The sequence below is a fragment of the Primulina eburnea genome, chromosome 1 (genome assembly GCF_022965805.1).
Source record: "Primulina eburnea isolate SZY01 chromosome 1, ASM2296580v1, whole genome shotgun sequence".
NCBI classification, from domain to species: Eukaryota; Viridiplantae; Streptophyta; class Magnoliopsida; order Lamiales; family Gesneriaceae; genus Primulina; species Primulina eburnea.
The window spans coordinates 58,253,189-58,278,420 of NC_133101.1; the positions used below are offsets into that span (position 1 = coordinate 58,253,189).

The 25,232-nt window shown below is 34.3% G+C and overlaps 2 protein-coding genes across 3 annotated transcripts; both read left to right on the top strand.

Annotated features, from left to right (window-relative positions):
• The first annotated feature begins 8,608 nt into the window (after positions 1 to 8,608).
• LOC140834188 (tetraspanin-3-like) lies at positions 8,609 to 12,893 on the top strand. Of its 2 annotated transcripts, none has more exons than XM_073198879.1 (2): positions 8,609 to 9,222; positions 12,593 to 12,893. In XM_073198879.1, exons 1-2 carry the CDS (start codon positions 8,710 to 8,712, stop codon positions 12,611 to 12,613), a joined length of 534 nt encoding a protein of 177 aa, XP_073054980.1. In that variant the 5' UTR covers positions 8,609 to 8,709; the 3' UTR covers positions 12,614 to 12,893. The 2 variants fall into 2 exon arrangements, with proteins under 2 accessions (XP_073054980.1, XP_073054990.1); XM_073198889.1 differs by having other exon boundaries at positions 12,596 to 12,893.
• A 4,134-nt stretch (positions 12,894 to 17,027) lies between these two features.
• On the top strand, positions 17,028 to 22,170 carry LOC140834201 (transcription factor LHW-like). Its single transcript, XM_073198900.1, has 10 exons — positions 17,028 to 17,796; positions 18,604 to 18,828; positions 18,922 to 19,003; positions 19,199 to 19,240; positions 19,334 to 19,393; positions 19,484 to 20,884; positions 21,001 to 21,102; positions 21,182 to 21,322; positions 21,406 to 21,531; positions 21,609 to 22,170. Exons 1-10 carry the CDS (start codon positions 17,702 to 17,704, stop codon positions 21,747 to 21,749), a joined length of 2,415 nt encoding a protein of 804 aa, XP_073055001.1. The 5' UTR covers positions 17,028 to 17,701; the 3' UTR covers positions 21,750 to 22,170.
• The last annotated feature ends 3,062 nt before the right edge of the window (positions 22,171 to 25,232 follow it).

Below are 25,232 nucleotides of genomic sequence, written 5' to 3' on the forward strand. Positions count from 1 at the left end.
CCACAGTTCCCAAATTTGTGCCTCGGGCCAAAAGAAACCTTTAGCTAAGATAGTCTTATTTATTTGTAGTTCAAGTTGTACAGAGAAGAAAATTGAATTATCTTCAATTTATATTTAGTTTAACAAATCATAATTCAAGTTAATGTTTCTACTTACTCATTTGTGTGTGTTCTAACTCATCCATGTTTCCTGTTCATTTGACCCTAAACCGGCCGTTGAACTGATACACAATGTGATGTTTATCGAATCAATGTTGGTAACAGAATCATAAAAAAGAGAATTCATGTACGTGTAGAACACGTCCAGCCATCGCGGTGCCATGAGGAAATCCTTCAGAGGATCAGGAAGAATGATCAACTGAAGGCCGAAGCAAAAGCAGAAGGCAAGATTATCAGCACCAAAAGACAGCCAGAAGGGCCAAAACCTGGTTTTATGGTGGAAGGTGCTACGCTCGAAACGGTCACTCCGATCCCATATGATGTGGTGAATGATCTCAAGGGTGGTTACTGAGGATCTTTTACCAGGCCTTTTGACGGTTCATTTCACCCTACCTTGTGAGGCACTGTCCCCATGAGGTGATCAAAGGTCCAGACCCCATGAGGTGATCAAAGGCCTAAATTTAATCACCATGTAAAATCAATGGCTGATATCCTGTAGGGGCACTGCCCGCAGCGGTAGGGTCGAGTTAACCCCTTTTGACTTCTTGATAATTGTTTGCTCAAGACTTTTTCTTTTCTTTTCTTTGGTTATGAGATGGCCAGTAGCATATGGTGTTTTATGGAATTATAAGTTCTGTTGAATGAGCTGCTGTTTTTACTGTTAGCAAAACAATTTTATGGTATTTTCCTTGCGTGCATATTCGATATCACCTTCGGAAGGGATATCACCTTCGGAAGGACGGACTTGTTAAAGGCCGAAAATCTCAAGGTTGACAGACACCACCCTCATCTTTTGAGAAATAACTATCCCCAAATATATTTGGGGAGATTAGTTTTCAGAAGATTGTTTTGCTAACTATCATGCAACCGAAATTGATATTGGTTGATAAAACACAATGGATCTGTTTTGGTGGTTCAGCGAGGCTTTGGTATAAGGTGTGGTGATCAGGTGAAGGAGATGATACTACGCATGTTATTGACCCTCATATGTTACTGAGATGGTTACGATATTATCAGTTTAAATAACAAAACATTTCCAGGGCTTAATTTGATATTTCACTATTAATTAAATAAAATAGAACAAAATGCATGATTATTTTTGTAAAGGAGTCGGGGGTCCTACAATTTGTATGTAGTTGGTTTTTTATTGCATCAATAACAGTCTGTAGGTTATGACAAAAAATTCTTTGCGAATTTGAAAATTTTGTAAAAAATTATAAATATGATTATTTTTTGAATATTTATAGATACTATTAAATATAGAGTAAGTCTTTTGTGAGACGGTGTCACGAATATTTATCTGTGAGACGGGTCAATTCTATCGATATTCACAATAAAAAGTAATACGTGAAGCATAAAAAATAATATTTTTTCATAGATGACATAAATAAAAGGTCTGTTTCACAAAATACGACTCGTAAGATTTTCTCACTTAAGTTTTGCCTTTAGCAAAATACGACTCGTAAGATTTTCTCACAGAAGCTTTGCCTTTAATATATTAAAAGGCGTGAGTTTGAGTCTTAAAAAAATGACATTTGTTTTTTCTCTCATTTGTTAGAGCTATCCGTTCGGGGCCTCAAATTTAAAAATTTATAAATCTCTTAAATTTTGTTTAAAAATATGCGTCCTATATTCGTTAATTATTTGGATACAGATTTTGTTCACGCTTTTAATATTAATTTAAAATCATATGAAAAACTCGAGAATAACATGAACATGTAAACAGAAAATGTTTTTTGTATACATCATTTCTGATTTTTATCTTTCTATTTTAATATTTGCTCTAGAATGAGTAAAATTTTAGTTTAAGTATTTTAAATATAGTAAAAACTTTAATATAATTACTTCTAATTTTTAAGTCAAATTTTTTATACAACAAGTTTAAATTTTTATTATATCAAATTAAGATTTTTTCCCCGCTAAAATAAACTTTTTCTTTATTATAGGAGTCAAGAATTATTTTTTTATCATTATTATTTATTTGTCCATAAATGTTAAATAATATATTTATGTTTTAAAATTTTAAATTATTAATTATTTCATAAAATTCAATTTCGTCCCCCACTTAAAATTTCTAGCTCCGCAATTATTACGTACATGCTATTATCTGTGAATAAAATATCATAAAAAAATTAATATACTGTTTGGGGTAAAAATCATTGTCCCCGATCTCTAACAAATACAATTTTGAGATTACATCAAATTTTATATGTTTACATGTATTTTCTTCATGTCCATGCTCATAATATCTGTCTTGTTCTAATCTTTGTGACTTGAGAAATTTGAAAGGAATGAACGCCAAAAGCTTCCAGGTTCTTCATCATCAGCAGAAACATTCTGTCAGCAAAATACATGCATTTTAGCTAAAGCTAAAGTTGAATAGTAATGTTTTGAGAATAGACTAGGTAGAAATACCAACCTGGCAGAAATTCTGATCGAAACCAAACCCTTCAAAGTTATAATCTATCTGATTCATTGATCCATCAAAATTATCGAGGGCGAAATCGAAGGAGTCATCGGACGGAATCGTCCAGCTCTCATGGTTCGACTGGACTATCATTTTTCCGTTCAGGTTGTTGGTGGAATTTTCATTCACGTTGACATTAATGTTCTTGTTTGAAGCAGTATCAGATATCTCAATATTCTGTCTCATGTTATCTGGTTCGAGCGAACCGATGGGATCTTCCGCGACTTTCTCTGGAGGAGCTTGCTCATTTTTTTCCTTACTTCTAGCGAGGAATTTAGGTTGAGCACCCTTGGCTACACGAGGGTATGATCCACGCCTTTTCGGCTTCGAATGGCCGTGCGAGTTCGAGCCGTTGCTCGTGGAAGGTACTGAACCATCTTGGTTACGTTCTTGAGTAGGTTTCCAACCTTGACGACACTTCTGTCATGATGCAAAAGAGAAGCAAAAACGTGAGTGTCACGACACATAATTAACTTGATTATTGAAATATTAAAATGAACATGAATTTATGTCAAAATAATATTGAAAATTTATATGGTTGAATATATTATTTAATAAACTTCGAATAATAAATAAAATGAAATGTGAGAATATATAATTTAAGCACGCGAGTAAGAAAGCAACCAAACCTGGAGATGGCTGGCAACTTGCATTCTCTTCAAACCAGGCACGTTCATTAGCTCAAGAATGTCTCTAGGAAAACATCCTACTCAAAACATCAAATGCATGTTCAAATCCATGTTAGCTATTAATGTTAAACCGAAGAAAAATGGTTTGTGATAAGATTCTATCCTCTAATTTTTCTTACATGATAAATTTTATCCAAGAAATTTATGAAATCGCCCCCTAATACCTTTCTCAAAGCAAGTTCACTAGTAATTATGAGATTAATGATAAATTAAATAACCACATGAAATCGACGTGCATGTGCCAATTTTGTGCAAGAAGATGAGAATACATACTTCCTTCACCAAGTTCCTTGACCGCCTCGACGAATTTCTCGTGAAGGTCTTGAGTCCATTCTGTGCAAATCTTCGGCTTCTTGTTCTTATCAACCGCGGTGTCATCCTCCGATCCAAATCTAAAACTCTCCAACCCGTTTTGATACACCATATTTCTTGATCCAAGTTCGTGCACACTGATGTTGGCTTCAATGTTGTTGGGATGGATCACATTCCGTCCACTGTTCAAGATGAAGTTTGAGCTCTCAACGGTGCTTATCATTTCTCTAAATCTAGCCTTTTCTATGGTTCTTCGTGTGTTCTCCCTGAGAACATGTTGCCAAAGGTACTTCAACACTTCCATAGAGGCTGGTTTTTGAATGAACATGAACGCACCATCCTCTATGGCACACTTCACCAACATCGCATTCGGGTTATCGGACATCACTACATTTGATCATCACAAATAAGAAACCGCAATTCAACATTGTTAAACTCATAATTTTGATGAAATCTCTAAATCTTTTGTGCAAAAATTATTTAACACATGTAAAATAGTACCACAAAGAAATTTATTTAAACTTGCACATCCAGTGCACTAGATATATATTTATCAGTGTGTGCTCATCTATTTGCATATATATATTTATGTATCTATGCGTGCGCGCGCTCACACACATACACATTTATATAGATGAACACTTACAAATGACAGTGTAACCCATGTGGATCGCGTCGTGTGCAAGCTGAAATCCTTGTGCATCGGAAGAGCTTACATCAACCATCACAACATCGTACTTCACCTTTTCTTTAGCCAACAGAGATGAAGCGATGGCTGCAACTCGAACTGCCGTAACTGTGTTCATTCATATACATTGAAAAGTTCAGATTAGTTCTTCAAAACTCAAATATTCTTGAAATAAGAAAAGGAGTAACTAAATATTATATTGCTAAGTGCATGAATACATATCTTTGTGTGGATATTAATTATTAGAAATATACTATTCATGCATACGCTCAACATATGGAATAATTTGCATTAGATAAAGTAAAATGAAACATTCAAATAAATAATAAGTGGATTCATCTGAGTCTTCCATGATATCATTTATATTCATATATAAAAAGAATTAATAATGAAAATAAATTTTATCATTTTATGAATGAGCATTAACACCGACTTTTCTAGTATACATAACGTGTGTACATTATATTTAGTTCCAACATGGATAAGAAAAGAGAAGGAAGAAGAATTAAATAAAAAGAGTCATAGATTATTTGTCATAATCATGCAGTCGCGTCGCGAAAATAATATTTGAATATATATAAAAATCATATTCCATTATGCTAAAACTCAATTAGCAACGTTTCTTCAAAGATTAAAGATTTTGAATTAGCAGTTAAGAATCAAGTAGACATGGTAAATCCAAAATTTTCTCATGTGCAATAGCTTGGAAGATTCAAACAAGCTAAATAATCTAGCGAATGATGACAATATAAAACAAATAAAAAAGAATGGAAAATATAATTTCTCGATCGTGATTATCAATAAAAGATCGTGCTATATATCCAATTTGTAATCAAAACAAGTTTTTCGATTCAAAATTCCTCGTGTGCTTGTTGAAAAATTCAATCGACAAATGATGAAAATTCAAGACACACAAAAAGTGCGGGAAACACAGATTTAAGTTACCATCGTGATACCCGATACTAATTAAATCATGTCATATATTCATATATAACGATCTACCGGCCTTGTTTAAAGTAAAATCTCCCCATGTTTTCCAATTCAAATAAAAGATTCAAACAAACAATCAAATTTAACCATTCGAAATGGCTATAAATTCGAGAGATAGAGAACTCAAAATTTCCCTCTCTTTTTTTCCACAAAGACTCGACATTACAAATGAGATTCGAAGAACAAATCAAATGTTTGAAGGGGAAAAAAAATCAAATCTCGAATCACAAGATCGTGAATTTCTAGTTATTAATTACCTTTGTATGAGTTGAACTCTAGCAATTTACTAGTCTCAATAAGGCTAACCACATCATTCCCAACCAACAACACATGAACCTCAATCATGTTTGCATTCACGAACAAATCCATTAAGAAAACTTATTTAAAGTAAAAACCCTAAGTATTTTTTAAGACAAGATCCTCGACGATGATTCAAATGGGAAAATGGGTATAAATAATGGATAGAAAGACATAAATTCGGGTGCTTATTTTTCTCGTTGCTTGTAAGACTTTCTTGTTGGTAAATTTGTAACCGTTGTTTTATCCATTAAAGTTAGTGAGTATTGCTTTGTCATGGAGCATGCAATCGTAGAGTCAATGCCACACATGTATCTAACTACGTTGGTGGAAAGATAATAGGATTTAAGCTAGTTAGGAACGAGCAATGAAAGTATTTGAATTTAAAAAAAAAAAATTATCAGCATTTTAATTATATATGAATTTTTTACAATTTTTTTTTGGATTTTTGAAGGTTAGATTGCCAAGAAATGTTAGGAAATTTTATAAAATAAAAGAATATTTAGATATATTAGTTTGGATTAATTTAGTTTATGCAAGCTTTAAAAAAAGTTTCATGAATACATTTTATATAAAAATTACTTCAAAATTCTTCTGCATGCTTTTGAATAAAAGTATTTTGATACTCTTTTGAAAAAAAAAAATGGTCAAATATATCTTAAATATATAACAACTTAATGTTTATATTACCAGGAAAAAATTAAAGCAAGTTTTTGATGTGTTTTATGTTGAAGTAATCAATGCACATATCCGGTTGGATTGTGCGTATAAGCAAATGTTCATTTTTATAGGGGCTTTTTGACATACGAAACAAAGCACAATCTTTGTTCTCATTGCATGGTAATACTGATTAATATAGTACCCTTGTTTATATTACTGAGTATGAACTCATTATTGGCTTTCTCATCAGATGTTTGCCTTGAGATTTCGATTTATCTGATCCATATATAGGAGTGGTTATTTACCGATTAACTAGCGTAAACGCTAGCGCTCTAATGCTTAATTGAAGCGGTTTTTGTAGTTAAACTTGCTAAATTCGCTTTTAATAGAATTAAAAAGATGATGGATGCATAAAACTCTGGTAATAAAAGTTGTTTGAATTTGCTCCTAAATTCCAAGATTTCGAAGTGGTTTAAAAGTACCACTCATCCAGAATCTGGAGATTTAGAAGAGAGTTTTTGGCCGTTGTTAATGGTAGGGCTACTGTTTAATTAAATGTGGTTCGATTATGAAAGTTTGAAGCAAGCCATATATATTGGTTTTATTATATATAATAATAAATTAAGTTAGACCATAAATTATTTATAATCAAATCAAACAAACCTACGTACATCGGTTTGGATTCATACTATTTGTGATTTTTTTTCGAACTAAATATTTATGTCAAGAAAACCTATATGTGTTTGGATCTCCAACGTCGTCTTCTCTCTGTTTCTTACATGGAGACCCCATCAGATTGCTAATACGTGGGTTTTGAATGGAGATCAGCAGATCTGAATTGTTCTTGCTTCATATATATATATATATATATATATATATATATATAAAGGACGACTTATCCATCTACCGACGACTTTCACCATTTTCGCGTATATAATTCTTATACGTGTAGCCAAAATATGTGGTGGGCCAAAGGTAGGCGAGTTAACTATTTTCTATTGATAATTGGAAAGTCCAAAATCTCTTGCCGATTATAGTATGTGAGTTTTCTAAAATAAAACATGAATGTTTTCTTGGGGAAACAATTTGCGCGCGTTTTAAGAGGAGATTTGTGATTAGTGGATTGATATTTTTCCTTAGGGAACTTTTATAATGATATTTGTCGGCAGTGAGAAGACTAGATAGACCGTTTCTCGGCCGGCCGCACGCATGCGTATGTTTCATCACCGAGAAGGCCAGCTATGCTCGGCGCGGTGTTGGACAAGATTTTCTTGGAAAATAATGTGAAACCCCAATATTATCAGAAAAGATTCGAAAGAGAGGACTACAAACACCAACTCTCAGATGATCTATATTATATTATTAAGTGTGATGACATGATAATAACTACCTAGAGACGAAACCAATTTTTTGTTTTCAATTTTACCCTTAGGCCTTGTATGATTCTAATATTACATTTTGTTTTTGTTTTTTTAAATTTCAACACACACTTTTATTTTTATTTTTTTTATTTCAACTATTCAAATATCAATTAAGTACCTCCAAAATTTGTCAAATTTCACTTTAGTTCATCGATAATGATAAAAAAGATTGTAGACATACGGATCGCGTGTGCAGAGTAACTAGTACTTTATAATATTTCAGTTAGACATATGTTTTATATGGGTACGGTGTTACATGATAACTTGAATGACTATAGCTAAGCTTTTAAGCACAACACAAAGATGATCTCTACCAATTTTGAGACAACTTTTCTGCTCGAGTACATATTCAAAAAGTATCCTTTGCTTGCTGATTCATCCAACATTCTGTGAGGCAAACACAATGTGCTGGTTTAGCACTCAGCACAGTTGGAATAGTAATTAAATGACTTGACAATTTCTCGAATATACTCTTTAATTAGTCAATTTATTAGCTTCTATCATACCCCTAAGACAAGTAGGTACGTGGAAAGACAATTTAATTAGTATCATTTGATTTAATAATTCCTTCATTGAAAATCGTGTGATGGTCTCAATCAGATATAAGTAAATTAAAATGCTTTACATTTAAGTTTTGGGTAAATTACAAAGTTCCCTCCATCTGCACAGTATTTTTATCTTCATTAAATTATTGTATCTATTTTAAATTATTTACTATGTTGTCTCACTTATAAATTAATAATCTGTTTCGTCAAATTATAGAAAAGATCAAGAAATTATTGATATAATATCGGATATTATTAAAATTGATTACGTGTTTAGATAAATTAATAGATTTAATAGTGAGTTTGGTCAGCACACTTGTCGATTATTTAGGACAAGGCGTGCGTGCGTGCGTGCTCCTTCTCTTCCGGTCCATTTTTATATCCCGCAAAGTTCAGACAGCTTCACTGCCAAGAACACACGCTGACACACACACACACGCACTAAAAAATCTCATTAAATCTACGAGTAATATTAATCAAAGATGAGAGCCACCAACAACCTGATAGGATTCCTCAACTTCCTGACTTTCTTGCTTTCAATCCCGATCCTCGGCGGCGGGATATGGCTGAGCACCCGCGCCAACAACACCGACTGCCTCAAGTTCCTGCAGTGGCCGCTCATCATCATCGGTGTCTCCATCATGGTGGTATCACTCGCGGGATTCGCCGGCGCGTGCTACCGCAAATCCTTCCTCATGTACCTCTACTTGTGGGCCATGTTCTTCATCATTGCCGCCCTCGTTGGGTTCATCATCTTCGCTTATGCTGTCACTGACAAGGGATCGGGTCAACCCGTCATGAACCGGGTCTACTTAGAGTACTACTTGGGGGATTATTCGGGCTGGTTGAAGGATCGCGTGGCGAGTGAGAGCTACTGGAGTAAGATTAGCTCTTGCATTAGGGATTCGCGTGCCTGCAAAAGGATCCGGAGGAATGTTGGGGGTTTCCCTGAGGCTCCAGAAATGTTCTATATAAGAAAACTCAGCCCTATTCAGGTAACAAAAACAAGAGAACTCTCAATATTTTTATCGTATATATATTATTTTTTTTGTAATTTCGTTCCAGAAACAAGATATTTATTCTGAGATTTGATAATCAGCTTGGAAAAATTACAAATTTCTAGTTGAGAGTGATGATTTTAAGTTGGTCAAGAAAATCGAGAACAAATGTTGACCCTCATGATCTTGAACTTTGTCATCATATGAAATTATCTCTTCATAGAAACAGAGTGGGAGATTGAAAAATTATAGTCCTTATCCGATGATGTGACATTTTTTTCTTTTATTCCTTGTCCTCTAATCAAATTATTGCTAAAGCAATTCATTGAGTTTTAGAAGACATCTCTTTCACGTGGACGTATGAACCATCTTTCTACTTTGGTGAAAAGTTGGAAGCAAGTGTTGTGTGCTTATAAATTATTTTTTCTGTTTACTCAGATAGCAATACAACATGTAATAAGGAAAGCAATAACTCATGCTAGCACACATAATGTAGATCAACATTATAATAAATCTCATGCTAGCAATCACATGCAAGGAAAAAAAATTCAATCTACCCCGCTCATTTTCTTATATCTGAATCTAAAGGATCTATCGCTCTGATACCACCTGTGGTGGGGACCCGGACGCTAATCATCCTATTAATCGTCATTGAGACTAATTAATTCAATTATAATTAAACAGGGTCTAAATTTTTTTTTTCAAATGCGGAACCTAGTGAAATCAAACATATATACATCTCAGTATATAAAAGTACAAGACCTGCACTATATACAATCAGTCTAACTAAGGTTTAACAACTTTAAACAAGTGTTCAAACCCTACTTCTAATCCAAGTCCGTAGTCTCCACTCTAATCTCGATCTTTCTTCACCTCTGTGACCCTGAACCTGTCCCACCTGTTGCCATGCACACATACAAACACGACAACAGCCGGATAACTCCGGTGAGATATAAATATCTCAGTATAAACAATGTATTGATGCAATCATATAAAACATATATAAAGCATAAACAGTCAATAAAACATGTATTCAATCTGACTACATGAACAAATATGAATCTGTATTTAAATCAATGACTCGTTATCTTTCTTATCTTATTTCAAATCTAGGGATCCCGATCTAATTTAGATTTTGGTATGCTGTATCGAATGTCTACAATAGACGTCGATCTACATCTAAGCTCATCGATACACCGTAGGTCTAAAGTCTTAGCTGTTCTGTCCAAGACTTGGCTGTTCTGCCCTAGCTAGGCTGATCTGCCCTAGACTCAACTCTGGCTCTGCTATCATTCAACAGACTAAACATATCAATCTGATAATCTGCAAATATCAATGCAATAAAATAAAGTATGTGATTTTGGGAAACTCAAGTCAAACCTAACTCGAGTTGTGCAATCCCGAATCAACATTTATTTATACCTTTGTCTTCTCGGTCTGACGAAGACGAAGTCTTGTATTCTGATTTGTCCATACCCAGTCTGGCAATGACAATCACATAGATACAATATCAGTATATATCTCAGTTCAAAATCTGTTCTGATTAGTACTCAAATCAAAATACAATCTGATCAATGTCACTGACATAACAGTACACCATCTTTAATACTAACTCTGATCAAATATAAATCAACTGATGTTTCGACGGCATAACAATACAATCTGAATAACTCCGCCAATCTCAACATCACAAATATAATACCAGAACTCATAATCAATATTGGTATAACTCATACTCTGAACGGTAATACAAATCTGATATGAAATCTCAGTCTATTACTTCAGAAAATCATAACAATTACATGCATAGTCTGTTCTTCAATCTGACTTCAATTATATGATGTCTACTATATCAGAAACACCATATCTGATTCATATTCAGTTCTGACAATATCATAATTTCAAATCGTGTCTAAACGTAACAAAACTTACGTCCAACAGTAGATGTCGTTGCTAGGAACACAGTACCGAAGTCGGATTTAAAATCAGACAAACGGATTGAAATATAAAGGCGTAAGGATTTTTCTGAAGAATTCTCGATTTCCTTTCTTCATTATCCTCAATTCTGAAGAATGGATTCATATATATATTTCCTCTTTGCATGCCAAAGCTACGTGTTTACTTTTCAAGGATTTTGGTCGGCGCTCGGGCGGTTGAAAATTATCGCTCGGGCGCCGAACCCTCTGTTCGGTTACTCGACTTATTATCCATTGGCGCTCGGGCGGTAAATCTTTACCGCTCGAGCGTCAGACTTTCTGTCCGAATTCTTGTGATGCATTGGCGATCTGGCGGTGCTTTTCTACCGCTCGGGCGCCACGCAATCTGCCCAAATTTCTTGACTTGTTATGCAACAACGCCCGGTTCTCATTTCACGTCTTATTTGGCTCCTGTGATATTCGCTAATCACAATTCTGACAATTAATCAACGTCTGGTTACAGTAATTAAATCTCAGACATTACAAGAGCTCAAGTCAATCATTATGTGTTAGACTGCTCGTAGTTGGGTCACCCGTTAATGTTTCAACGCTCTAGTTGTTCATTCATAGACGTGAGAGGTGTGTTAAAAAATCTCACATCGGTTGGGCAATTAGTTCCTGAAAGTTTCATTTGCACATATAGATTTAAATAATCATCCTCCTTTGAGCTAGATTTTTGGGTTGAGATATGTCAAAATCTCAATCTTAACACGTTTACATACTAATCATTAAATTTTTTACATTTTAAAACATCGTTTGACTTGTAAGATAAGATAGCGGAGCATTGAGAATTTTAGATATTAAATTGAAAGTCAAGGATACGCTTTATGAAAACGTGTCATTAACACGTCAGGGACCCGATGAAAACGTGTCACCGTGACAAAGGTTGTTACCTATCCTTTGAGCTATCGTTTTCTTCAATTTGTTGCAGATTCAAATTAATCTACTACTCGGTTTAATACGCTCTAGCGTTTCGGGTACAATTCTTTTTTATAAAATTAATTATTTATTTTATATTATAATAAAATTAATATCATAATAATAAAAATTAATTAGGGGTCATAATATAATTTGAGAAGAACAATCTAGAAAATAAGTTGAAAAGACACATGAGAGACCTAACCAAAAATTGCATCGAGGTAGGATATATTTTGTTGCAGTTGAGTTTCGAGTCTGAGACCTCGTTATAAACCTAGAACTTTTGTGTCAGATGTACTATAAGTTATTAACTATTTGAGAAAAAAAAAATTGACGATATACCAAATTAGTCAGTCTGGCAATTCTCTCGCTGGAACTGTTAAAATATTATTAAGTTTCCCTAAAAACTAAAAATTTTGTTCTGATCAAATACAACTCATATCACTTCGTTCTGTCAAATTATATGTAAATAGCAGCAGGGGAAGTTGACTTGATATTATTACCAAAATCACGAAGTCGCCGTAGCAAAATCTATGGGAAAAAAAACACCTAATTTATATTAGGTTGGTTTCTACTTGAACAAATATTGGGCCGAACACACTCCATTCATTTAGATTGGCCCACTCTGAGGTCCAGCTTTACAGTGAGAGCGGAATTTAAGCCCAGACAAGGTAAAGGTGGGACAATTTAAAAGGGAAATCAAGCCCACAGAATTTGAGGTGGTACAACACTTGTTCAATGTTCGTTTGTCCATCAATTGTACATCCAATAGATGAGTGATACTTTATTTGTGAAGAACAATCGATAAATTTAAATTTGGAACATGAATTATTGTAAATATCGTAATTGGTACTTGATCCAACTAAAAACTGATATGATTTAGTCTTAATATAAATCATTTTAAATCCATTTATTGCTAACAAATTCAACTAGATAAACATTTTATTTTTCAAAATATAATATTGTTATTATTTAAATTTTATTTTTTAGTTTGAATAAAAAATTTATATGTAAATTTATATCGTTTAAAACATTGGCATCCACATGGAACTATGAATTTCTCATTTCATTGACCAACTAACTCAATACGTCACTTCCGATGGATAGGGGGGCATAATAGATATGATTGGCCATGGATTCATAGGGGGGACGAACCTGTCCAATCAATTGTCCCATTTATTCTAAATTTAATTTTGACTTTATATTTATATGTTTATTTTTATAACTCAAATAATTTAATTCTATCAACTAAAAATGTTTTCAACCACATGCTTATATTAGAACAACATATGAACTATTTTTGAACAGTATAAAAGCTAAAAATTAAAATATCAGCTGAGAAAAATGGTATGTATCTTGTGAGATAGTCGCAGGGATCTTTATTCATTAGACTGATCAACAATACATATATTTATAATAAAAAGTAATGTATTTAACATAAAAATTAATATTTTTCTATGATTGACTTAAATAAAATATTAATATCACAAAATTAATGTACGAGAGCGTTGAATTTTTATGAAGGAGAAATTATTCACCACGTGGACTACAAATTTTTCAACTAGTTAATAAATATTTTCCACTCAAAATGAGGTGAAAGCCCATTAACGACTTCAGGCCCACCGCAAGTTCCCATCAAGGGCATAGTGTACTCATTTATCAACACTCGCATACTACCTCCACTACAAACAAACAAACAAGAAATTATCCTCAATAAATTTTTTTAAAAAATAATAAATTTTAGACCTATTTGTTTTTTCAGAAAATTTAACTTATATAATTTTCTTCAGCTTTTCTAATTTTTTTTCCATGAACTTTATGTTTACTACTAATTAACGACGAATGTCACCAAACGAGATTGCGATTCGAGCTATTATTCCGCCACACAAGGAATTTCAGTTGTTTTTATAGAATTATCATATCAACTGTAAATCATCTCTCAAAATCTTCAAGTTTTCAATATACGTAGGTGAAATATATTACTGATTCATATTATGAGATAATAAATAGATACGATTATAATTATTTATAGAACTAAAATCAAGTAAAATATATAATAAGTTAATATCTTATCATTTACATCGAACGATGAAATACAACAGGACAAATTGATGTTTCTTTTAGAATTCATAGCTAATCATTCTACCGTTGGAAAAAAAAAATAGATTGGAACATTTTGTATAAAGTGTTTTGCATTATGCATCCCACTATCAACATAATTATTTCATATTTTAAAATTTTATTTGTTTTTCCCAGAGAAACTAATTATATCACATCACTCTGTGTGTGTAACTGGACATGATTTGGTCAAGGCATGCCCGTGGCTCATGGCCTACCCAATTTTCGGTAATAATAGTTCATCATTCTCAAACTTAAGCCAATAATAATAAATAAGTTTTCCATATATTATCATCGCCGACCTGTATGGTATCTTATCTTCACTTTCGATGAAAAAGACTAAACTGTTAAAAATCGAAAAATACAGAATTTTTTTGTTGAAAAAAATATAGGGACAATTTTTTTTAAAAAAAAAACACCAATTAATAACTAAATATATATTTACAAAAAAAATGAGTATCACACCCATCTCCCGGAGTCTCCATTTTTTTGTTACTATATTTTTGCTTTGTCTTTTTTCCTTTCATATTATTGTCGACAGTCTCTCGTTTATTAACATAATAAAAACAAAATTCTAGTTTAATAGAATTGGCGGCATTAGACTTTCACACGCCATTTTTTTTTATATTTTATTTTAGTTAACCAACCACGACGAATAAAATTAATGATAATCAAAACTATTATTTGAAAGAAAAAAGTAACCTAATCGACAAAAGATTGATAAAAACTTATGTGAGATAGTTTTACTAGTCGTATTTTGTGAGATATACTTTTTGTTTGGTTCATCCATAAAAAATATTATTTTTTATACTAAGAATATTAGTTTTTTTTGTGAATATCGATAAGATTGACCAGTCTCACATATAAAAAATATTCGTGATATCGTCTCGTACAAAACTACTCCAAAAAATTAGCTTCATTTTTTTTATATGAACACATATCATAGATGATAAATAAAGAGAATACAAAATACGCTGGGTATACCCAGGGATCACATAATCAGTGTTCGAAAACCATAATCGAAGAAAATGGTTATTTCAAAAAAAAAATTATACATCCCAAGAATGAAATCCAAATACTGGGAGACAAAATATGAACATCATCCAGCAGCCAGCGTTCGATGAACATGAATCAAAATCTTCCGAAAGATAGCTTCCACATCCGGCCTCTCACCGTCAAAACGTGCCCTGTTACGAGCACTCCAAATGTGATAAACCAATGCAGCTATCCCCGAGTGGCACCTCCGTGCACGCATGGTAGTACCTCTGAATCTCATGCGGAGAAGACGAAGTAAACCTGTCATAGAACGCGCCATACACTGAACATCCAACCACTCCCACAATCTAACCCAAAGCTGTGTAGAAGCTGTACACTTAAAGAAAACATACTGTGCAGTTTCATTTACAGTACCACAAAGACCACAAGACTTGTCTAGGATATATGGCTATTTGTCCTTTGTCAAGCACTTCCCATGAGCAAAAACCCAAAAGGCGAAACAGTGTTTAGGTAAGATGTATGGTCTCCATAAAAATGGTTTCCACGACTATCTATCTGCCCATGGTAAGAAACTCATGTAGGCTTCCGACAAACCCCTCGTCGTACCAAACCAAACCGACAATATAGCCATCACCGCATCCCAACACCTCTCACGAGCCAAAAGCTCATCACGGATCTCCACGAATTTCTTAATGAGAACAGTATCATCTTTCCTCCACCTCCAATCCATGACATCATTCCAATAATAATGATGCACCCACCAAACCCACAATGTATCCTTCGAGATCTTAGAGCTTGGAACAAAACGCTACTCACTAAGACCCTATGAAATATTTACATTAAGAGCCCAGTGGTTAGTGGTCCTGACCCGACAGAGATCCTGCGGTGGAGAGAGACTCCCTATATTTCAAGATTTGTGTCTTTCTGTAATTTCGATCAAAGGTTGAGGGTAATAGTGGGAATTCCCGATAAGAGACACCAACTCCCATTTCCCAAGTGTACAACAACAATCTCTGAATTCTGCTTCCGACTCTGAACTCTCCCTACATAACATAAGATGGCAAAATCGGAAATGAGTTCAAAAGTACAACTTAAATTCTTATTCTTTGGTTTCATACAAACTAGGAATTTTTTGTGCTTCAAACAAAAAAAGAACCCTAATAATTCTTTTTTCCCCCACAAAAAATAATGGTAAAACATGGTTATTATAATTCAAAAGTGTTTGTTTTGAATTAATTAGAGTTGGGCGAAGATCAATTTAATTTGGTAATAATAGAAATAAAACATGGTTATGTTCCAAAAAGGGTATTTTTTTTTTAAATAATAATTTTGGGGGTGAATGTTTTTTTTTTTGAGTTTTAAATATAATTCGAAGATAGCAGTTGTTGACGGTTTATTTCATCGTACCTTGTGAGGCACTGTCCCCATGAGGTGATAAAAGGTCCAGATTTAAACACACATACATCCCATGAAGGATCAAAGGCTCATATTTAATCACCATGTAAAATCAATGGCTGAGATCCTGTGAAGACACTGCCCTCAGAGATAGCATCTACTCTACCGTTGTTGACTGAAACCAAATTCCAAGATTGTTCAGTCCCAAAACGCAGACCCCTGAAATTAGATGAAAATCAACAGAGAAAAGCCGACAAAAAACACACCTCCACAGCCCCCACCTTTCCACCAGTGGCAGCCATGGCAATTCCACACAAACTCCAGGCCCGTTTTCGTCACCCAAATCTATCATTGATTAAAAATCATCATGGCGCATTTTAGCACACTCCCTCCCATCCCATCCCATGTAGTCAAGTAGTGTAACAAAAGCAAAAAGCAGTGCACAGACAGAGACATCATTCATTTTATACATAGTTCGGCCCAGAAAAGAGGACACATTACTTCAAAGAAAGACACAAGCTAAGAGTGACATCCTACATATTCCTCCAACTAAAATTCGCATAAAGCTCCGATCTTTGCTATCTACGCTTGAAATTTTGTACGAACATTGTCGTAACTCACATTTCCTCTGTTATTTGAAGATGGAGAAACTTATTCTTGTGGTCAACTGCGAGCTCAAAGCTTGTGGGATAGTGTAGGATTAGCCCAAGGGTCTCCAACTTGCGGCGGTCCTTCTTCCACTTCATCCACCTTCTTTCTTTTTTCAAAACTCCTCCGTTTTTCAGAGGAATGGGTTGCAAGAGGATGATAATAGGTGATTTGGGACCGGAGAGGAAAGGGAGCGGTGGGTTGAGAACACAACAGGCTGGGCGTGCGTCTTGCAGAGGAAGTTAGACTAATATATTGTGGAAAGAGAAAAAAAAGGAAAATGGTTTCGTTCTAAGGGGGAATAGTTCAATATTCCTTTGTCCTCTCAGTTCTAATTTGAATCTCGCGGTACATTTTCTTTTATAGATAAAATACAAGAATATTCTCAAATTATCGCATATTGCTGCTCTTTTAAGTTGTATTCCATGGGGTACTTGTTGAAAGAGGCTTTGAAGACTCTCTGTGGAGTCAACCAGTGGTCTTATGCTGTTTTCTGGAAGTTTGGTTGCCAAAACCCCAAGTAAGTTTGTCAAAATCAAGCCTGTTTCTTTTCAATCTTTTTTGCTGGATTTGAGGGATAAAAACCAGCCTTTCTCCCCCCTCCTTGCGCTCTGCTGCCTCTGTTTCCTTGAACATAAACTTCTATTTCATTTGTTGATTATTATAATATTTATTATGGATGGAGAGGCATTTTAATATGCTCCTCCTTTTCCAGTCGCCTTTGATTACTTGGGATGCAACAGTGCCCTGTTTTCTTGAAATTTTGCGCTCACCACCATGTTGGAGAGCAAATAAGGGGTTAAAAAGATGAGCTACACATGTTCTTTTTCCCTAAATCTAAACAACGAGCCAAGTGGAACCCAACGAATTATGGTCAAATTTAATGACATTATGATGTTTGATCCGTAATTATATGTTCAACTACTTGTCATATACTGTTACAGCATCCCAATCTAGCGGTAACCATTATTTTGATTTGACATTTTACAGATTTATTTGGTACGCTTGTCGTTTTTTATCTTTGTGATCAAATAATTTTCCTTTTCTAACTTTGGAGTTTTGTGGTTGGTTCATTCAATTTGTCTAGGGGAATCTTAGTAAAAGGAACAAATATATTTGTTTTAATATCATGAAAAAAAACCTTTCAACTGTTATGATTTCCTGTTTAAGAATTTGTTCGTTTCTGATAGTGTCCTTGTCTGCACCAATTTTCTAGCTCCCTGTATCATGTTTCCCTTTTTGAAAATTTACAGTTTTCACCACGAGGTGTTTATATGATATTCTGAAAGTTTAGAATGCTAATATGAGTTACATTTTGAATTGGCAGGCTTTTAATTTGGGAAGAATGTTATTATGATTTGGATTCAAATTCGAGACATCCATGGATTGTTTCGGGAAACAATAATCTGGAAAAAGTCTTCCAAGATTTCAGTAATTCTTGGGTTTCAGAGGAAAATTGCAATTTGCCTTCTGGTGTCCAAACACAGGACACAGTTCATTTGCTAGTAAACAAAATGATGATGGAAAATCATGTTAATATTTTAGGAGAAGGGTAAAGAAATCTAATATTGTGCATTACTTGTGCAGGGATTGCAATAAGATTCTCCAAACATACTCAGATACTTGTCTGATTTCGTTTTTTCAGATTAGTTGGAAGAGTTGCATTTACTGGTAACCATCAGTGGATACTATCTGAGAATTATCATGGAGAGGCCAATCTATCGGAGGTGTAATATCGAATACTTATGTTAGATCTGTCTTGGCACAAGGCACACTTTTGCTTTTGATAAACTCAAACATTCAATTTGAAATACGATGTTAGCTTTGGAATACTGTTTATTTCTCTTGGGGTTTTTAGTACCCTAGTGTTTTACACTAGCCGTCATAGGAATAATTACCTTTAACTTTTTGTGGCGTTCTAGGTTGTGAAAGAGGTGTGCCAACAATTATCAGCTGGCATTAAGGTATCAAGATTAAGTTTTTGTCACAGTTGATTTTTATTTTTTGTTGCCATGATTTTATCCTTTAGCTAATTCTCTACTTTTTTTGTTGAACAGACAATTGTCGTCATTCCTGTTCTTCCTCATGGTGTTGTTCAGTTTGGATCCTACTTGTTGGTATGTCCATTCCATTTGATTATTTCCATTTAACTTTTTCGATCACAAAAATTTGACTTCCTAAAATGAAGTTGTTGTGTACTGTCTCAGATATCGGAGAACGTAGGCTTTATTACCAGTGTAACGTCATTAGTACTTCAGCTGGGATACATACCTGGTACCTTACTGTCTGATAATTATGCATCAAAAGAACTTGGCCAAAAAATTGGGGTTCCGGTATGCCTTGGAGATTCTACTCCTTGTGGCCCGTCTTTGGAATCGAATACAATCAATGCCTCTTCTTTCGTTACTGACAGCCTAAACTATGTTGTTAGCTCGATTCCGGTTATCCTCTCGAATACAGAAATATGGAGGAACCAACAGGCTTCTCTTTTTGCTCCAAGTTCTTCTCTTGATTTACCTTCTGGCTATTCATCTTTAGTTATTCAAAACATGAAAACTATATCATCAATAGGTTATGGTTCAGATGGAAACAGGATTGGTAATGAAAATATTGCTTCCAAGTTTTCAGCTTCAAAAGGGCATATAAATATGAATTTGTCTAAAATGGAGTCATCTTTCTCTGTTTCCGTTGACAATTTCATGGCAAATTCCCTACATGGTTATAGCTCTGTGAACCAACCTCATCACTTCGGCAAGAAGTGTGCACAAAGTGAGTTATTTGCTTGTAACAAAGTAATTGGACAAAACATAAATCAAATCAGTGATAATACACTGCCTCAGCAGGATAAGCATCTGAATATGATTCATTCAGGGAATTACTCCAAGTACGATGATCCATGCTCTCAACTCCAATCAGGAGACGATTTGTTTGATATATTGGGTGCAGACTTTAAGAATAAAATGTTCCGTAGTTGCTGGAGTAGCTGTATGAGTTACGAATCAACCCCAGATAAGCATATATCCAATAACGATAATATTTGTTCTAAGAGTTTGGCTCCTTTGGAAGCAAATGGTACTAGCCGAGGAAACTCGGATAGTGTGATTCTCTCGATTGGCGCTGACCATCTCTTGGATGCCGTTGTCTCTAATGTTACCACTACTGTGCCACAGTGCACAAATGACAGTGTTTCTTGCAGGACATCATTGACAAATACAGGCACCTCTTCTGCACCAAATAGTTCACTTCTCCCGTATGGGCGGTTTGACCAGGTGAAGGGAGAACTATTTGGTGTTCCAAAATATTTGGCAAAGGCAGGAGCAACGAGTTCTTGTTCATTGAGAACCTTGTCTTCCAAGGAAGAGAAGGAGACATATTCCCCGAGTAGTTCAATTTATGGATCGCAAATAAGTTCATGGATTGAAAAGGGTCAAAACACAAAACAGGATAATAGTGTGTCTATTGGATGTTCCAAGAAACCAAGTGAAACTTGCAAAACAAATCGTAAGAGGCTTAAACCGGGAGAAAACCCAAGACCTAGGCCAAAAGATCGCCAAATGATCCAAGATCGTGTCAAGGAGTTGAGGGAGCTTGTCCCAAATGGTGCAAAGGTAATATTTCCTGCTCGAGAGTCTGTTTTTCCTGATTTTCTGTGTGTGTCAAGTTTGGCAGGCCCGATACGTAACTTCTTGTACATCGTTTGTACTACCCTTGTTGTGTTAAACAGTGCAGCATTGATTCTCTTCTGGAACGGACCATCAAACACATGCTTTTCTTGCAAAATGTCACCAAGCATGCGGATAAGCTAAAGCAAACTGGAGAATCCAAGGTGTGAACACCACATTTTGGGCTATCTATTGGGATGAACGTTTTTTGATGAACTAATGTCTTTTCTTATCAAGTTTCAGTTAATTGGCAAGGATGGCAATTTGCTTCTGAAAGAAAACTTTGAAGGAGGAGCGACATGGGCCTATGAAATAGGCTTGCAATCCATGGCCTGTCCTATTATAGTCGAGGATCTAAATCAACCCCGTCAAATGCTCGTGGAGGTAATAACAGACGTTTTTTGTATTCTTCCCTGAAACCATAAACCACTGCATAAATATTAAGCTCAAAGATGTTTGTCCGACAGATGCTATGTGAAGAAAGAGGTTTATTTTTGGAAATAGCTGATATAATCAGAGGACTGGGATTAACCATTTTGAAAGGGGTCATGGAAACTCGTAATGACAAGATTTGGGCTCGGTTTTCTGTTGAGGTATGCCTTCGTTAAGAACAGTTAAAATAACAATTAAAGTTCCTTCTTCTCTCTTTACACGTCCTTTGCGGCAACAGGCTAACAGGGACGTCACGAGGATGGAAATATTTATCTCATTAGTCTGCCTGCTGGAGCAAAGTGCTAAAGATATCCCACAAGACAAGAAAATGGTCCAACAATTTCGCCAAACCCCCGCACTTTCGATGTCAGGTATATAAGATATTATGCACTAATCAAATCTGTGACTAGTAACTTGGTTTGGAAGAGTTGAGAGCAGGCAAACTCTAAACTTGCTATGACTAAGATTCCCAACTGAAATCAGGCATCGTTATTATGGAAATATTATATCTTCCTCGAGCAAAGCTGTATGTTTCTGATGTTCGCTTTTCGGCTGTTTTTGGATCTATGCATCGAATGAGTTCAAGGGTGGTTCGATTATGAAAACCGGATAGGGGAGAAGTTCCATTTTCTATTTGCTGTTGTTTCAGGGTGGGTTCTTGCAATGTATAGAAATTGTGTGCAATGATATAGCTAGGGAGATTGGTTTGTTTGTTTGCTTGCTTAGTTTACGGTTGTTTCTTTCTTTGTTTCAAATGTATGGATTTTTGCTCTCAAATTATGCCAGTGTTTGTTTTGTTACCCTAGTCTGGTTTATTTGTCATCAGGACAACTCATGATATACATTAATAGCTAGTTATGCCAATTATACATCTGGGTGCCCTGAGCCAAATAGAGTTCATGTGGTACTCTGTATGATCCCAAAACTCGACTTGATCCTGGCATGACGCTTGAAATAATCGAGCTTTAACTCGATTATGATTCAACTAATTTCAAGTAATTTGAACTAAAGTTTGAATGGCTATGGACCAACAAAACAATTTTTTTTTTATGAAATTGACGGTGACAAATATATAATTATGATGAAACCAAGGATAAAAATTAGTATTTTTTTTAAATCTTAATGATAAAATATAAAAAAATTATTAATGGGATTTGAGTTAGTAAAGATCGAGTTTAACTTCGAATATGTTCGAGTTTGGCTCAACTCAGTCAAAGTTGAATTTTAAAAGTAAATGGGCGTTTTGATTAAGTTTGCTAATATCATAATATATATAATTTTTCAAAAAATCGAGTTAGATAAACTTAATGCCTATACAAACGGCCATTTCGAGATCACTTTTATTTTTCTTTCAGACGAGAATAAAAAATGCCTTGCGGAATTACAAATCAGGCTTGCCGACTTAGGTTTTGTTCATTCTTCGTTCATTTTTGACGTGAATGCTGAAGAATTAACAGTCGCCTCAGAAATTAATTTAATATAATTAAAAAATTATAGTTAATATAATATTTGATTTTATTGGTAAATAATAGTTTGTTTGATTTGATTGATTAAATTTGAGATAAGATGATAAATTATATTTTTGTCCACTTATTAATATTTAATAGTAATATTGTAATTAAAATTCAATGTTTTGATTGATGTAAGATAAATAATTATTAGATAAATAAATAATATGATAAAATAAACATGATATATCATCGATAAATTATCGAACAATCAGTTATATTGGACTTGAAACTGTCTCAAAGAGATCAAACATTCAATAAATTTGTCATAGTCTTGATCAAAAAGTTACTCCATGATATGCAAGTTGTCCGATGTTTTTTTATATACTTTATGGAGAGACCTAATTAATAGATTAGGGGTATATTTGAATAATAAACATCACTAAATTAATTTTTTTACAGGGTTATAATAGGAGAGGATGTAATAATATTTTGTGCACGAAACTCATACAAAAGACGAAAACTTGTGCGAAACGGTTTCACGGGTCATATTTGTGAGACAGATCTTTTATTTGGGTCATCAATGAAAAAATATTATTTTTTTATGATAAGAGTATTACTTTTTATTGTGAATATGAGTAGGGTTAACCCGTCTCACAGATTATGATCCATGAGACGGTCTCATGACAAGAGACTCACTCCATACAAAAATATCAGATTTGTCAATTTTATGATAAAGATCTCCTATCTGATCCGACATATGAGAAACTATTATTTTTTATGCTTAAAATATTATTTTTTCTTCCATATACGGATCAGATCGACCGTGTATCACGGACAAGATACCTACTCTTGTTTGTATTGCAAATATAGAGTAAGCAAGCTCAGGTTCACTTTCCCATTTCATTATCAAGGATTAAACACTAAATTCTTCTTTAATTCATGAAAATTAATCACCAGTCAATTCGGTCCATCTTTGGATGATTTTGTTGTTGGCTAAGGCTGTCTGTATACTTCTTATCACATTAGCATCAAACATTAAAGGCTATGTGATTGAGATGCTAAAATATATCATTAAAAAAAATAAATAAGAAATGAATTATTGAATTGTACCGCAAACATAAAATGTCATCTCTGTTTGAACAAAAAATTTGACAATGTAAAATGATTTCGTAAATAGGAAATTATGTTTTTTGTTATGTTCTAGTTAATTCATAATTTTAATTAACTATATTTGTATTTTTTAAAACATTTATTCTTTTTCACCGGAGTGCTGGTGTACATGGATAATCCGTGACGTTGAATACAATCTATATATCCATTTAAAGTAGAAAGTTGGAGGATTTATGGGTGTTTTATGTTGTATGTAACTTATGAGTTAAGATTTTTTTTGTCTTCGATAATTGGTGCGATATTCTTTTTGAAGGGTTGAAACACAATATGTCAGAAGAGATAGTACGAGTGAAACTGCTTTAATTTCAAGAATATATTCACTGCCCGATTTGATCAATGTTTATTCATCTGTCAAACCAAAATATACATGCTCCTTGCGAACCAAATTATACGGGTGCATACTTCAAATCAGAATAAAATAGCCTGTGCATGGATTTACGTAGATCGTGTCTGGAAACGAGGATCTTTTAATTAGCGGCTTAACTGAAATTTGACGAACATGTGTAATGAGTGGGTCTCATGTGAGACCGTCTCACGGATCTTAATCTGTGAGACGGGTCAACCCTACCCATATTCACAATATATATAAAATAATACTCTTAACACAAAAAGTAATATTTTTTCATGGATGATCCAAATAAGATATATGTCTCACAAATACGATATAGCTAGATTCTTAAATTTATTGTCTCAAAGGCCCGCGCCTTTCTTTCGAGTAATAATATTCAAGAGTTCATCAAATTTATCGTTGGAAATAATGTACCTGACTCCCGTTAGTCTGGTTAAAACATGCACTTGGGGTATTATTCTATATATATATTTATATTGATGAAAATAGCGATACCTGCCTTAGGGTCGGGAAGTACATGTTTCGGGAGGTCAGCTCGGCCTATTAGACGGTAGCTTGAAAACACAAAAAAGAACGTTAGAAGATCGTTGAAAGGTTTTTTCGACGTAGCCCTTTCAACTCTCAATTCAAGAATATGAAAATAAGCAATATGAATGAATGTATAAATAACATGATCGAACCTGATATTGATAAGAGAAAAATTACCATGTGAGTAGAGTTCTTCCATGACTAAAATGCTAGTTTTGATTCAAAATCTCCTCGAATTCTTTCCTTGTTGGAGTCTAGATTCTCATAATAAGATATCTGTGCCTCTGACCGTGGGCTCATATGATAAGCGAACTCTGATGGCCTGTAGTGAGCTTACATTGTCCCCCCTCGAGCTATGCTCGGA